Source organism: Bos mutus, chromosome 7, assembly GCF_027580195.1.
Source record: "Bos mutus isolate GX-2022 chromosome 7, NWIPB_WYAK_1.1, whole genome shotgun sequence".
Classification (NCBI taxonomy): Eukaryota; Metazoa; Chordata; class Mammalia; order Artiodactyla; family Bovidae; genus Bos; species Bos mutus.
The window spans coordinates 98,339,662-98,354,980 of record NC_091623.1 but is presented as its reverse complement, the minus strand read 5'-3'; the positions used below and the strand labels follow the sequence as shown (position 1 = coordinate 98,354,980).

Genomic DNA, 15,319 nt, shown 5'->3' with positions numbered 1-15,319 from the left:
TCATCTTTGTGCTCATTTAGATTTTTGATGATTGGGTCAAAATTATTTCAATAGCATTTGAACAGTTTTGAATGATGCCATCTCAGTGATATTAATTCCACTTGAGTCACCTCTTCTTATCCCTCTGATGTACAAGGTGCCTGGGATAGCTTTTACCCCCTTGTTGAGATTTGATGCTTACTGAAAGAAGTGATGATCCCCAGTGGCTCAGGACTGGATGTCCCCAGGCAGGAGATGGTCATATTTCATGACAGGGCTTAGTACAGGCAGAGTAGCTGGCTCCTTTCCCCCAACCAGCTTATTTCAGCTCTTTGCTAGAAAGATAAAGAATATCAGAAAAGTACTGAGCTGTTAGAGGGAACTCTTAAAGTTACCAAGATTATTGTTGGTGTGAAGCTCCTGCTGGAGAAGCTTCTGTCACCTTCACAGACACACAAACTGTGTCTGGGGTGTGACTTGGTACTGGGCTGGCTGATGGCTGCCTAAGAGCCTTTTATAGAGCTTATCAAATACAGATTTGTTGGCCCAGAGCAGGACCTGGAAATCTATATTTTTATAATGTGCACCCTCGTTTGGAAAGCACAGTCGTAGGAGTGTCTCGTATAATTTTGCAATTACTGTTATTTTAGATAACAATAGCCTTCAGTTAAAATGTTTTTCCTTAAAAGCCCAATTTTCTGACCATTTCACATAATTTTCTGACTCAGATGGCCTTTCTATTCTTCTGATATAATACACCCTCCTATGTCCCACCCTTCATCCATTTATTTGACCAGCGTTTAACAGCTGTCTAAGACGGGTCCCAGCTGTCTAAGATAGGGTCATAAAGAGTCAGACACGACTTAATGACTGAACAACAAGAGATGGGCCTCAGGAAATGAGCAAAAAAGATCAAAAGACACATAGTTCTAAGCCCACAGGAGCCTGTGGTGTAGCCAGGAGACCATTAAATAGTAAACCAATTCTTGTGGAATAATATCATTGTTTCAGCTACAGTGGGAACACCTAAAATTTGCTGGAAAGTCAGGTAATACATCCTGGGGTAAAAACCCTTTGAGGCTTAACAAAAGAGAGGATGGTTATCAATGGCAGGTGACCATAGGAGATGGCAGAGAGAATGGCTCTGCAAAGGCTTAGTGGCCAGAGAGCCATAGGTGTCAAGAACTACACATTCTTTGATTTGCCACCATATGTGTAGAGCTGGTGGTAAAGAGTCTGCCTGCCAATTTGGGGGGCACCAGAGATGAGGGTTTGATCCCTGGGGCAGGAAGATCCCCAGGAGGAGGGCATGGGAACCCACTCCAGTATTCTTGCCTAGAGAACCCCGGAGCCTGGCAGGGTACAATCCATGGGGTCACAAAGAGCTGGACATGACTGAGTGACTAACACACACACACACACACACATTGGTAAAACACGTGATAGAAACGAGGGTGGACGTGCTGACAGAGGGCAGCTCACTAGGGGCTTGGAGACGGTGTGTGGTGGGAGTTTGTACTTGACCTCATTAGTGCATTTTCTTTGCCATGTATGTAAGTTTTTTCTCAACATCTCATTGATGTGTATCTTTTTTAAAAAAATCCTTCCCCCGACGGTACAGCATGATGAAATTGCTTCTTCTCACGCAATACCTTGGAAGCAGGAGAGACAGCAATAATTGGCTACGTCCCCAGTGGAGCCCTAGCTTCAATTCTCATCTTCTGGCCCTGTTCACAGTCTTTGATTTCGGAAGCCAGAAGTCAGCCTGTTTGTGGGGCGTCCTTCTCCATAAAGCCTAGGTCCCTTTTGAAAGCCCTGTCTCACCAGTGTCATCTCATGTCCTCATCAGGTCCCTCCTTGATCCCTGAGTTCCCTCCACACTGATCTATTTCAGGTTTTCAAAGAAACACAACTTTTCTCCCACCACGGGGCCTTTGCACACATGGTTCTTTCTGTCTGTAGTTCTCCTCCATTCCTAGCCTCTGTTTTAAAAAGCCCTGTTCCGTGCTGTGCTAAGTCACTTCAGTTGTGTCCGACTCTGTGTGACCCTATGGACTGTGACCAGCCAGGCTCCTCTATCCATGAGATTCCCCAAGAATACTGGAGTGGGTGACCATTCGCTTCTCCAGGGAATCTTCCCCACCCACGGATCCAACTGGTGTCTCTTAGGTCTAACCTGCAGTGGCAGGTGGGTTCTTTACCACTGGCACCACTTGGGAAGCCCCAAAAATGGGGACGGGGTGACGGCAAAGGTGGTCAAAAAAAAGCCCTATTCCCCTTTATTTGTGACGCTTGACATAATTTGACATTGTTTTACTTATTCTGGTGACTTTATTGCCGGACTTCTGCTTTAAGTTCCATCAAGCCAGGGACCTGGTGTGGCTCATTCCCTGCCACATCCTTACCACCTATTTAATAAAAAAAGGTTAGATAGCTGTTTGCTGAGTGAGTGGATGTGTGAACGATGATTGGATGAGTGGATGGATGGGTGGGTGTAGTTGAACTCTGTATGTTGAATTCGTAACAAACTACAGCCCACCATTGTTTTTCAGGCTCCTAAGAATTCTCTTCTCCCGCATGAACCCAGCAAAGCTATGTCCATCCTTCACGCTGTGCTCTAAGCTCCATTCATTTAATGGAATCTGTGATCTCTAAAGCTCACGGTGATCTGTTTCTCTCCTGACTTAGACATAAAATATATGTTTGTGTTTTGTTAATTACCTTGGAATGTCTGTGCTTTGTTTCCAGTTGGATCACTTACCCAGCTTTCATTTAGTTATGACTTTTAAAAAAGACTTTTCTCATAAGAAAAGCAATAAAGAAATATATTTCAGAGAATGTGAGAAATACTGAGCGTAGTATACTCAGTATACTGTGTGTACTGAGTTCATATATGAATCCCGCATAATTTCTCCTCCTTGGGTTATACATTCCACAATTTGTGTGCATATGTGTGCACGTATAAGCCTCCCGAATTTTAAACATAACATGATCCCCCTGTCATAAAGACTTTTCAAGGCTATTTCATTGTGTGCCTGACCCTAAGTTCCGTTTTCGAGACTTACTATTCAGTGCCAACAGAACACCAGACGGGACGCTAGACACCGAGGTAAGTGTTATCCTACTTAATGTTATTTAGTGCTTTCTGGAGAAAGATAATATAAAGAGTAGCTGCATTTCTAAGTGGCTGTGATAGGTTGCAGAAGAAAGAAGTGAAAGAATAATTTGAGTTATGGTTAAACAAGAAAGATTGGATCCCCAAGAGACACAGCCACTCAAATACTGAGTGCCCTGAACTCACAGGCGTCTTAAGACAGTGGTTCCTGCTAAACCTCTGAAACAAGGACTTGGGAGAACCTTGAGAGACCACTCTTCTCTGAAATCTAGCTGTAAGAATAACTCCTGTTTTCCTTCTTTTCTAGAGCGACCGTCTTCTGATCAAGGGAGGCAGAATCGTCAACGATGATCAATCCTTTTATGCTGATATTTACATGGAAGATGGCTTAATAAAGTATGTATATAGGACCCTTCGCTTTATCTGTTGAACTTTCTTCGCTAGAGACTCAGAAAGAAACTTGCTTCTTTTGCTTAGTAGACCAGTGCTTCTGTGTATTTCATTTCTCCTCTTTAAAAATGAATCTTTCATTTAGCCCTTCAGTCTGGATAATCCCTTTAAAATTGGATTTTAAACTAGCCGTAGTTCACTTGGATTGCATGAATGGGTGACAAATCTGAATTCAGTCACCCAAATGATGCTACAGGCCCCTTTGGGCAAGCTGCATTGGTGGGTGCTCTATGTGTTGTGAAGAAGTGGGTGATGTGACCATTGTCCTTAAGATCGTTGAACAACTCCACAAATTACAGTACCCTAAAAATAGAAGGCCCAGTATAATAGGTCTAGTCCCTTCTTTAGGGGCTCTTCCTGACCTAGGGATTGAACCCAGGTCTCCTGCATGCAGGCAGATTCTTTATCTGAGCTACCAGGGAAGCCCCACAATAAGTACCAAAGGAATTCAGGTAAAAATAAGTAATTTAGAAGTGCACGAATGGAGAAATCCCTTCAGAGGAAGGTTGTGAGGTGGAGAGGGCATTTAAACGGAACCTTGACTTAGGAAGGACTTGGTTGGGCAGTGCACAGATAGGACAAACGTTTCAGGCCAGGTTTCCCAGTAGACACTTCAGGGATATGTAATTACTTTACAGAATGGTTTGCCATTGGATGCCTGAAAGCAGCATAGCCAGATAACCTTTATGTGCAACTTCCTTACATAGTGATCTTTTAAAAAGGATTTGACCTATACATAGCCTTTCATCACATAAAGCAGGCTGCTTCCCCACACTGATAAGACATAGTTTAGAACTAGTGTATCCAGCCCACCAAATGAGCCATCCCTGGCCTCATACAGTTTTATTTTTATATTATTCAGCTTCGTTGGCTAGCTTTAAGATTCTGGTTATAGATCGCTTACTTATCTTTGAGAACTTAGCTTAGATAAAACTTTCTGTGGGTGGACATTCCTTACCAGCCCCTAAATCTAGGAGCTCTGATGAGTTTTTTTTAAGATTTTTTTTTTTTTTTTAATGTGGACCATTTTTAAAAGTCTGTATTGAATTTGTTATGGTATTACTTCTGTTTTATGTTTTGGTTTTTTGGCTCTGAGGCATGTGGATCTCAGCTCCCCAATGACGGATTAAACCCACACCACCTGCATTGGAAGGCAAAAAACCAGGGAAGTCCCTTGATAAGTTTTTAAAATACCCCATGCTTTTATCAATCATAGCAATTCTGACACTATTAGGCCCCCTTGAGGGCAAGCACCATATTAGGTTCTTCAGTGTATCTACAGCACTTAACCCAGTACTTGATACATAGAGACTTTTGTAAGAGCTGCCTTTTATTGAGTATATATCATAGTGTGTGCCAGGCATTAGAGTAAATGCTTTACAAGTCTCATCTCATTTAATCTGCCAGCAATTCTATGAAGTAGGTACTCTTATTACCCTCTTTTTCAGAGGAGGATAGAGAAGAAAGAGGAACAGAGAGAGTAACTTGCTAAAGATCAACATATTAATTCATTGAATGAATGAACAAATGCAAGAATGAAGATGTTCACACTTTGTGGCTTTTCTGATTTGCATATGTTTTCATAATAGAAGTAGGAAAAATGGTGTTATTAGGCAAGTCAACTGACGTAAAAAATACTTTCTTCAAGATATAAGCCACAATTAATTTTATATTTTTCTCTTACTAAAAAATTATTCGTGTAGTCTGCTCTCTTTGGAGCAAATGTGTTCCCTCATTTAGACATTTTCAGAGTTAGAAAAAAAAATGCAGTGCCTCATGCTTCTTCATTCCAGAGCTCATTAACTGATCATGGGACTTTTTGTGGTTGGCCCTTAAACACAGGCCCTGAATCCTTTGTGCAGTGATTCAGGCATCTACTACCACAGGTGAATATATAAACTGAATCTTCTTTGCTTTCACTATTAAAATAGACCGGAAGGCCACTTGCCAAGGACGTTATAGAAGGAATTTAACCATCCAACGTGTGTGTTGGTGGTGGAGAGAACAGTGTATAAACATGATTTTCATCTAATCCTATAATTTGATATATCTTCGGCAACTTTCTTAACCCAGAGAACTTTGAAACAGAAATAATTCCTTTCAGTTTTTACAGAGTTGTGTGCCTGTGAGGGTTGATGGAGTGCCTGCTGTGTGCAAAGCAGCTGTCTCAGGCCATGGACCTGTACTGTGTCACATGCCATGGTAGAGTCATTGGAAACCAAATCAACTCTCTTCCCCCAGGGACCTGACAGTCTTTTAGGGGAAATGATATGTCTGTTCATACAAAGCACATGACTTTACCCAATAATATCAATGTGTGTGTGTGTCCCCAGTCACCCAGTCATATCCAATTCTTTATGACCCCATGGACCGTAGCCCGCCAGGCTCCTCTGTCCATGGGATTTCCCAGGCAAGAATACTAGAGTGGTTTGCCATTTCCTCCTCCAGGGAATCTTCCCAATTCAGGGATGGAACCCACATCTCCTGCATTGGCAGGCGGATTCTTACCACTGAGCTACCAGAGAGGCCCAATAATATCAATATCATGCATTAAATTAGTAGAGTAGATGAGATTCAGAGGAACAAGAGGACTGTGTGAGATTATAACATTATAGTTATAATGTTATAACTTTATAACAGCTGATATTTATTAAATTTTTAAGTGCTTTACAGGGTTCTATGGACTTAACACAAATTAACATTTAATCTATACAATAGACCTATGAAGAAGGCTTTTTTAAAATTACATCTTACAAATGTAGGAATTGAGACATGGTGAGGTTAAGTTACTTGGCCTAAATCATAAAGTGAGCATTAGCAGAGCCACAATTGTGAAGCCAGGGGAACCCACATGCAGGGCAGAGCCACACTCTTCAGTACTATACCTGGCTGTCAGTAGAAACTTGACCAAGGAGGGGAGATGGAAGCTAAGCCTTCAAGGATTATTATGACCTTGATTGACTCAGTGGAGAAAAGTGGGGGAAAGCATTTCTCTTTGGGACTAGGTATTATACCAGTTGTCAAAAATGGGTGGAAACGTGCCTACATAGACACCCCCAAAAGAGGCAACTCTTCCCGCTCTTGGTTCTCAATTCCCTCAGAGGTGAATCAGTAAGGGAGGGAAATGGGAACACTTGCCAGTATCTGGACTAGAATGGAATTACCATCAAGGCTGCATTTTTTCCACAGTGTGTTTTGAATTGTGGTAACTCTGGAATGGCCCAGTGGTGATGTGGTAAGGGTGAAATCTTAGGGACGTCGGAAAGCTTAATTTTAGTTGTAGAACTTACATTTTGTCAAACCAGTGGAAGACTTCTTACTGCCCCAAGAGAATGTCTTTCTTGGCTGGGCATAAACAAAAGCAGAAAGTGTTCATGCCACTGGCAGCGGGTCCATGTGTCTGCAAGGTAGGAGATGGTTCATAATAATGTAGATCCTCATGAGTCTTGAGTCTGCCTGGAATTAACTGGATGTTTATATCAAGGATGTGAACTGCACGTTTTTGGTCTATGAGGTTACGTTGTGCTAAGGGTAGTTGTATTTGTCACATGTCTTGTATAGTGTGCACTTGGCCTGCTCATTGGCTTCCTCCCCACCCCAGTTTGCCCCTCTCTGCCTCCCTGAGATGCTCTGAAGCTTCTTGGGTGAAGCTGTGTCTGGTGGAGGTGATCACAGTCCACTTCCTTGGCTTGAAGCTTCTCCTGAGCTGCTGACCACACAGAAGCAGCTGGTGTAAGCATTTGCATCTTTGGCTTCCTCTGCCATTGGTTGTGATTGATAGATGAGCTATCAGGGAAGGATGGACTTGGGAGTGGGAATGGACTTGGGAATGCCCTACACATATTCCATTTGTCATTAGGAGCACAGACGAACCCATTTAGACAGCAGAGTTCATGCACCTGTTCTTTAAAATGATTCTTTACCACCTCCTTCAATCTCTTCTAACAGTTCATTATTTTACAGCTGTTCAATCTTTCTGCAAATGTTCTTCCTGACCCTTGAATAAAGAGCTAAATGAAAATAATAACACTGGGGTTCCCTGGTAGCTCAGCTAGTAAAGAATCTACCTGCAATGCAGGAGGCCCTGGTTTGATTGCTGGGTCGGAAGATCTCCTAGAGAAGGGATAGGCTACCCACTCCAGTATTCTTGGGCTTTCTTGTGGCTCAGATGGTAAAGAATCTGCCTGCAATGTGGGAGACCTGGGTGTGATCCCTGGGTTGAGAAGATCCCCTGGAGGAGGGCATGGCAGTCCACTCCAGTATTCTTGCCTGGAGAATCCCCATGGACAGAGAAGCCTGGTGTGCTGCAGTACTTGGTGTTGCAAAGAGTTAGACACGACTGAGTGACTAAGCACACACAATAAAAACATTTATTAAAATATTCATTACACAGCCTATAGTCCAGCCACAGTCAAACCCAGGACACATGGTCTCACCAAACACCATACTGGATTGTTTTATGTCTATAAAAATTGCTTTCTGGATGGAGCTAGAGATTATCATACTAAGTGAAGTAAGTCAGACAGAGAAAGACAAGTACCATATGATATCACTTGTATGGGGACTCTAAAAAATGATTCAAACGAACTTATTTACAGAACAGAATCTGACTCATGGACAGAAAACAAACTTATGGTTACCAAAGGGGAAAGAGGGGAAGGGATAAATTAGGAATTGGGGTTAACAGATACGTACTACTATGTATAAAGTAGAAAAACAACAAGGTCCTGCTGGTTAACACATATTCATTGTCTTATAATAAAAAATGTTTTATTATTTGTTTCTAGATTGCTAAGCTGGTGAATCACTTGGAAAGACTACTTTGATAAACATAGGTTACAACTTTTAAAATCCTTATAATACCATGTTTGTCTTGGAAGTCCTTCTTTTAAATTGCTGGTTGTTTCCCTATCTCACCAGGCAAATTGGAGACAATCTGATCGTCCCTGGAGGAGTGAAGACCATCGAGGCCAATGGGAAGATGGTGATCCCTGGAGGCATTGATGTCCACACTCACTTCCAGATGCCATACAAAGGCATGACCACAGTGGATGACTTCTTCCAAGGGACCAAGGCTGCCTTAGCGGGGGGCACCACCATGATCAGTAAGTCCCACAAATTTACACACTCTTGGAAAGCGTGCTAGGGGTCCTAAGAAGTGAGTTTAACTAATGTGTTAACCGCAGTGCTCTCTGGTGGTAACTCATATACTTACCCTCAATTCAGTGAATAGACTTTCTGCCTGGCGAGACCTGAGAAAAGCTGGTAATAGAGAGGACACTGGCAGCTCTTTATGTAACAGCATAAAGAGACGCAGGAGGCTCATCACCTTGAAAGCAGCATACTCTCTGTCTGCCTTAGAGCAGGGGCTGAGTATGCCATGGGTGGGGAATTAGCACTTAGCATCTCTGGGCCAGACCCTGGGGAAAGTGGACTTGAAAAGCTGTGGACCTTGGGCAAAAGGTGATCGCAGAACTTCCCGCTTGGGTGTGAGGCAGGAGGGGCAGAGGGTATGAGCAGAGCAGTGCAAACACGGCTGAGAAGTATCCCAGAGAGAATGACAGTGTGACAGGCGGTTCTTGAGAACTTAGGAGGCTTCAGTGGTGGTTCGTGTCATTTGGTCTGTGCTGTATTGTGACCAATTCATAGCTCTAAGATTGGGCAAGCCAGGGAGTTGTTTCCCTTACTTTGTTTTTCTGGTGACTTTTGCAATTCCAAAGAAACCTAGGAAGTTGCATGCCATTGGATTACTGAAGAGATAGCATTCCAGGGCACTCGTTCCTGTCCCAAAGAAGTTCCAGTGAACTGGCCCCAGCCCAGCCCTGGCCCCCAGCTTGGTCAGCAAGAGCACTGTTACCACCCAAGAAATATACATCCACCCAAGAAATCAGAATAGCCTGAGTCGTAGACTTAATCACTGTCTTTTGCTTCCTTTCTACGGGAGCAGTAGTAGGGTTCAGCTTCAGCTAGGGGTGTGGAAACCCAGGAAAATGGCATCAGGGCCATAAAAGGTGCATTTCTGGGAGCCTGAAGCCTTTGTCCAGCCAGGGGAAAGAAGCCAGCCGAGTTCTCAGCAGCTGCCTGCCTACAAAGGCTCTGGTGCAGGTCCAGACACAATAACACAGCTCCAGGCCTCTGCTTTCAGATAAGTGCACTTGGGCTGCCTGTGCTAGAAGGCTGAGGAAATGAGTGATCTTGGCCTGGCTTTCTGCCATCTGGCTGGGGAGCTGGACCTGTTCAAAGTCCTAGACATATGCATTAGGCTTGGGCTTCTGCATTAGGCAGGGAGCAGGAGAGTCAGAGCTCCACATGAAAAGAGAGGAAAGCATGTGAGAATCACACAAGTGTCTGTGTCCTTTCTAGATAATTAAACACCCTAAGTATGCAAAACACACACACACACACAAAAAAAAACACATAAATCTCACCTCATTGTCAGTTTGGCTGTATTAGTTTTTCTGTTTAAGAAAAATAGGTTCACTAGTTAATATGTCATGGATGTCTTTCCATTCATTTATTTTTATTCTACTGAATTTTAAACAGACTTACGACATCCATTTTATGAAGGTATCATGATTTATGTATTTAACTAAGCTTCTCTACTGTAAAACTTTGTTTCCAGCTTTTCACTTGCATAAATATGTGAGTAGTGGCAAATATCCTGAGGACCCAGATTTTGTGTTCAGGGATATTTATCTCCTGAAGGATAATTTTTAGGCACAGGAATAAGTGTTGAGTTTAAGGTATGAAAAACGTCAAGGATTTTGAAACACATTTCGAAATTGTTCTTAGGAAAGTTGTTCCAGTTCACACTTTCTCTCAACTGACATGGGGAGCAATTAAAGTGTAACGTTTGTCTGACCCTTACCAGTGTTACTGGTGTAAATGTTATTCTTTTTAAAAACATCGTCCACTATGGCAGGTACTGCAAGAGTAGGTTTGGGCCTCAGAGAAACTGCATTCTTTTTATTTATTTGTTTATTTAGCTTAGTTAGGCATTTGGTACCTTCCTTGCGGCACACGGACTCTACTGGTGGCTCGTGGGCTCACTGTTGCAGTGTGCGGGCTTAGTTGCTCTATGGCGTATGGGATCTTAGTTCCCCAACCAAGAATCAAACCCGTGTCCCCTGCATTGAGAGATGGATTCTTAACCCACTGGACCACCAGGGAAGTCCCAGAAACCATATCTTTGATGAGAAGTTTGCATGAAAATAAGATCTGCGGGCTAAGCATCAGGTTCACTTACCTGACACCAGCTCTTTCCTATAGCAGTAGGCGTGAAAATGTCACTGTCCAGTGGCCTGACATAACTCTAAAGACCCTCCTTCTGGCCTTAGAGGGAAGGAGTCCAACTTTGATCACCAGCAGTAACTCCCAGTTACTGGCAATAATGGCACATAGTAGGAGCTCATCAGTTGATAGCTAACATTTACCAAGCACTTACTCTGTGCCAGGCATCATGTGAAGCCCTTTCCATGCTTTTTCCCATTTAATCTCTTCACAGACTTAGAGGGAAGGGAGTGGTATCCCCGTCCCCCACTCCACATAGAAGGGTGAGAAAACCAAAGTTTAGAGAAGCTAGTCATTTGCCCAGGATCACATAGCTAAGTAATGGTTGAATCATCAGCAACCACCATTGAAACCACCCAGGACCCCTTTCTGAGGTTAACCCTATGCTCAAGAGATAGAGACTGTGCCGTTGTAGCTAAGCAAACAGGACAGACCTGTACAGAGGGGACCAAAGGCTGTGTTGGTGAGCCGCCCACATTGGGCCTCTCTTGTCCAGTTGACCATGTGGTGCCTGAGCCTGAGTCCAGCCTGACGGAGGCTTATGAGAAGTGGCGGGAGTGGGCCGATGGCAAGAGCTGCTGCGACTACTCCTTACATGTGGACATCACCCACTGGAACGACAGCGTCAAGCAGGAGGTGCAGGGCCTCATCAAGGACAAAGGTGAGTGTGGACACACCCTCCTCCCTTCCCCCTTGTCTGTCTTTCTCATGCTCTCCACTCACTAGGTTGCAGGGAACCTTGAGCGTGAATACTGGATGGAGTGGTACCTCTGTGAACCAGGCACTTTATGCCATCCTACTTATTCCTTACAGGATCCCCGTGAGATAGGAATCCTTATCCAGATGGAGAACCTGGGGTTCAGAATAAGTAGCCCAGGATCATAGAGCTAGTAAGCAGTAGATCTCCCCAAAGTCCATTCTCTGAATCCCCATGTAATACTGCCCATTGTACAGATGGAGAAACTGAGATCAGGAGAGGTCACAGGTTGTACATATGCGCTTAGAAACTGAGAAATTTTTAATGTCTATCATTTTTAGTCCGAATATCCAAACGTTACTTTTATACAACAAGAGCATCCTCAGAAAAGGCTAAGACATTTCTGGGAAGAAAGATGTGTTCATAGAAGCTTAAATCATGTGTGTGTGTGTGTGTTCATGTCCTCCCCGTGAGTACATGATGTAGGCTCCCACTGTCTTTTTACACTCTTCTGTGTTCTGCTGGTCAGCTGTTTCACACATGCACCAGCCCCCGTACGTGCACACAGACGTGCATTTTACTGGGCATCCTAAGCGGGCCTGGAGGACCTGCAGGAGCAGGAGGAATGGCCTCTGCTGAATAGCCAGGGCAGAAGGAGGCAGACCCGTGCAGAGAGATAGGATAAATGCCACAAGATGCAGAAGATTGTCATAACAGTAATGGTATAAGACTAATTATAATACATCTTAGTGCTAAGTCCTCGTACTATGATACTGGTACTAATACTAATATTATAAAAAATGCTAATTTTATAATACAGTTCTCAGCGAGCAGTCTGGATGCAAAGGCCAGGAGTGCAGTGGAAGGCAGTGTGCTGGGGTGAGGGGAAGGAATTACCTCTCAAGGAAGGAGCTCTCCATCCACTTCCCTCTCCCACCCTCAAACTCTGCCCAGTCCTAGCTGATTCAGAGGGTGAGGTTAACCTCTTGCCACTCTTGTGTCTCCTTCCACACCATGCATCTCAACTAGGGTAGAAAAGTGAATGGATTTGATACTACCGAGGCTTGTGAGAAGGGTCGTGTTGGGAAAACTGCCCTGAGTTGCACTCCTCTGGGTGGGGAAGTTCTCAGATTATAGTCTGCTTTTGGCCTGGAGCACTGTGGGCTGAAGTGACCCTCATGGTTGAAGACCAAAGTTACTCTCCTTTCCTCAGAATGAGTCTATTCCCCAGTCCTACCTATTTCTGTAAAATAATCTATGAATAGTGTATTTGGAGGGAGAAATTAAATGGCTCTTTCCTTTTTACCCTGATGACTTAGGTATGTAAGCCCAGGTTGAACCTTGATTTTTGCACATTAGTTCTGTTAATTCCCTGGGGATTGGCTCTAGATCTCAGTTCTGTCTCAGACCCAACACCCTGCCCAGCCCTGGTAGAGAGCTGACATTCACAAAGAGCAAAATCAACTGATCCCAGGAGGTCACATATGCCAGTGCTAAGAGCTCTGCATGTGTTATCTCATTTAAAGTTTCCAACCACCTTATGAAGCAGGATGGTGCTTCATAATAATGGAAATTATTTTTCCATTTTACAGACAAGGAAACCGAGGCTCAAGAGGTTAGAATGTGGCGTCACTCCTAGTGAGTGTACACAACTGGTGTGCTGCAGTGATTCTCAACACTATGCTGCCCTGAGCAGTGTTCAGGCTTGTTGACCCTCTGGTCTGGGAACAGTGTAGGGGGAGGCAGAAAAGAGGTGCAGAAGAAGAGACCAGACTGCTATGACATCATAGGAATTGTCAGAGTAGAGGACATAGAGAAGTGCTCTTGGAGGATGGGATGTGTCCACTCTGCACAGGGTGGGGGCCTGTGGTGCTCTCAAGGCAGGAACCATAGGATGCAACAAGATGATGACCACGTTGTCCTCCTGTCTACCCCTCCCCTCCTCTCTTGCAGGGGTGAACTCCTTCATGGTTTACATGGCCTACAAGGACTGGTATCAAGTGTCCAACACGGAGGTAACAACCCACTATGTGTGGTTTGGGGTCTCTGGATGGGTTTCCTGTCGTGGCTGGTGACCTTGGCTATTGGCACGTGAGTCACTGTGGTTCGTGTAGGAGAACGCTGGGCAAGACATCTTCTTGAAGTCCTCACCATCCATGCTACGTTTGCAGTAAGGTAGCAGGCAGGGTGCCAGGGGCAAGGGAGCTAGAATTTCCACTGGGAGCAACTTTCTTAAAAGGACAAGAGGAAGGGTGTGTCTAAATCTCCATCTACCCAACAAATTCTACACCTCTCAGGAGTTCAGGGGAAGTATAAGTGCTCAGTCTTGCAGGATAAAGGAGGGCCATCTGCTCTTTGGGCTCATCATACCAGCTTGCCTTTGACGTTCTTCCTATGAAATGCATGGGGTGTGCTTGTTTTAGACAAACCTTAACTTCTCAGAAGAAATACAAAACATGAATTCCTATACTTCCCAGCAGGGAGATGAAGAGTGGTCTGCCCTGAGAGGCTAAGAGATAGAGATTTCAGCTTTTGAGTTCGCTTCTGGCTGGCTGCAGTGCCTGTAGAGAGTGTTAAGAAGGATTTTGAAGCACTATCTGAACTTAGTGGGAAATAATTCCATTTAAAGTGTGTGCATGAGACAGTGGGGTTAGTATCACTTTGTTAGGTGTTCTCCCTGTCTGCCTAGGAGACATGACAGGTTTTCCTTCCATAGACAGTTTCCTAAAGTTCCTTTGGACTAGCTCTCCTCTTTGGTCTCTTTGGTGATGCATGTTTTAGTCTGTGTGTCTGCCGTTAGTCTGTATGTCTGCCCCGGTCACTTATTTCCTTTAGTTGATCCCATTTATTTTATTATTTTAATTATTTACTTATTTTGGCTGCACTGGCTCTTAGCTGTGGCATGTGGGATCTAGTTCCCTGACCGGGGATGGAAGTCAGGTCCTCTTCATCGGGAGTGTGGAGGCTTACCCACTGGACCACCAGGGAGGTCCCAACCCCATTTATTTTAGCTCCCACTCTAGTCACGGGCCTGTGCACACGGTTAACTAAAAGCGTGGTGTCCTGTGAAGGTGACAAAGCCTCATTTCTGTTTCAGCTGTATGAGATCTTCACGTGTCTGGGAGAGCTGGGGGCCATCGCCCAGGTGCACGCTGAGAACGGGGACATCATTGCCCAGGTAACAAGGCGCGGCTCCTCAGGAGAGCATCTACCTCCCATTTATTTTCTCATTTCTTCAGTGTTGCCGGAGCTCTCAAGCTCTAAACCCTCCTAAGCACTGTGCTAAAAACAGAACCTGCCCTCAAGGACCTCACAGTCTAGGAGGAGGAAGTATGACAGCAAATAGACAAGCAAGGGAGGAAGTATCAATCGAAGATGTTAATAAAGTGTCTGGAACCAAGGCAGACTTCTGGCAGAGGAGGTTCTCACATTGGGCCGTTTGGTGAGAGAGCATCGCTTATTCTGTTTTGAAAGTGAGTCCGAGCTACATGACACGCTCTGTCCTAAAGAAAAACTCTTAAGACAGCGTTTCTCAGAAGCCGGAAATCTGATCCAGGACTGCGTAACTCTTGGCCTTAGATAATGAAGAATTCGTGTCTTGTGGGGATCAGATGTCCCACTGGTTTCCTAGAAATCATATTGAGCAACCCGAGGAAAGAGTGATGAAAGCAAGACCCCAAGGCCCAAACTGATCGTTTGTAAGGAAGTAGAAAGCACTTCTGTCTCCATCTCCTGGGGTGCTTAATGGGCTCAATGCACAGATGTATCTTCGCCAGGGTTCTGTTTAT

At 44.3% G+C, this 15,319-nt stretch overlaps 1 protein-coding gene across 1 annotated transcript in view; it reads left to right on the top strand.

The window, feature by feature from the left end:
- DPYSL3 (dihydropyrimidinase like 3) overlaps positions 1–15,319 on the top strand; it is a 117,535-nt gene that overhangs the window by 75,512 nt on the left and 26,704 nt on the right. Inside the window, 5 exon segments of the mRNA XM_070374570.1 lie at positions 3,402–3,490; positions 8,465–8,649; positions 11,331–11,495; positions 13,485–13,546; positions 14,629–14,709. Coding sequence (XP_070230671.1) covers positions 3,402–3,490; positions 8,465–8,649; positions 11,331–11,495; positions 13,485–13,546; positions 14,629–14,709 — 582 coding nt within the window.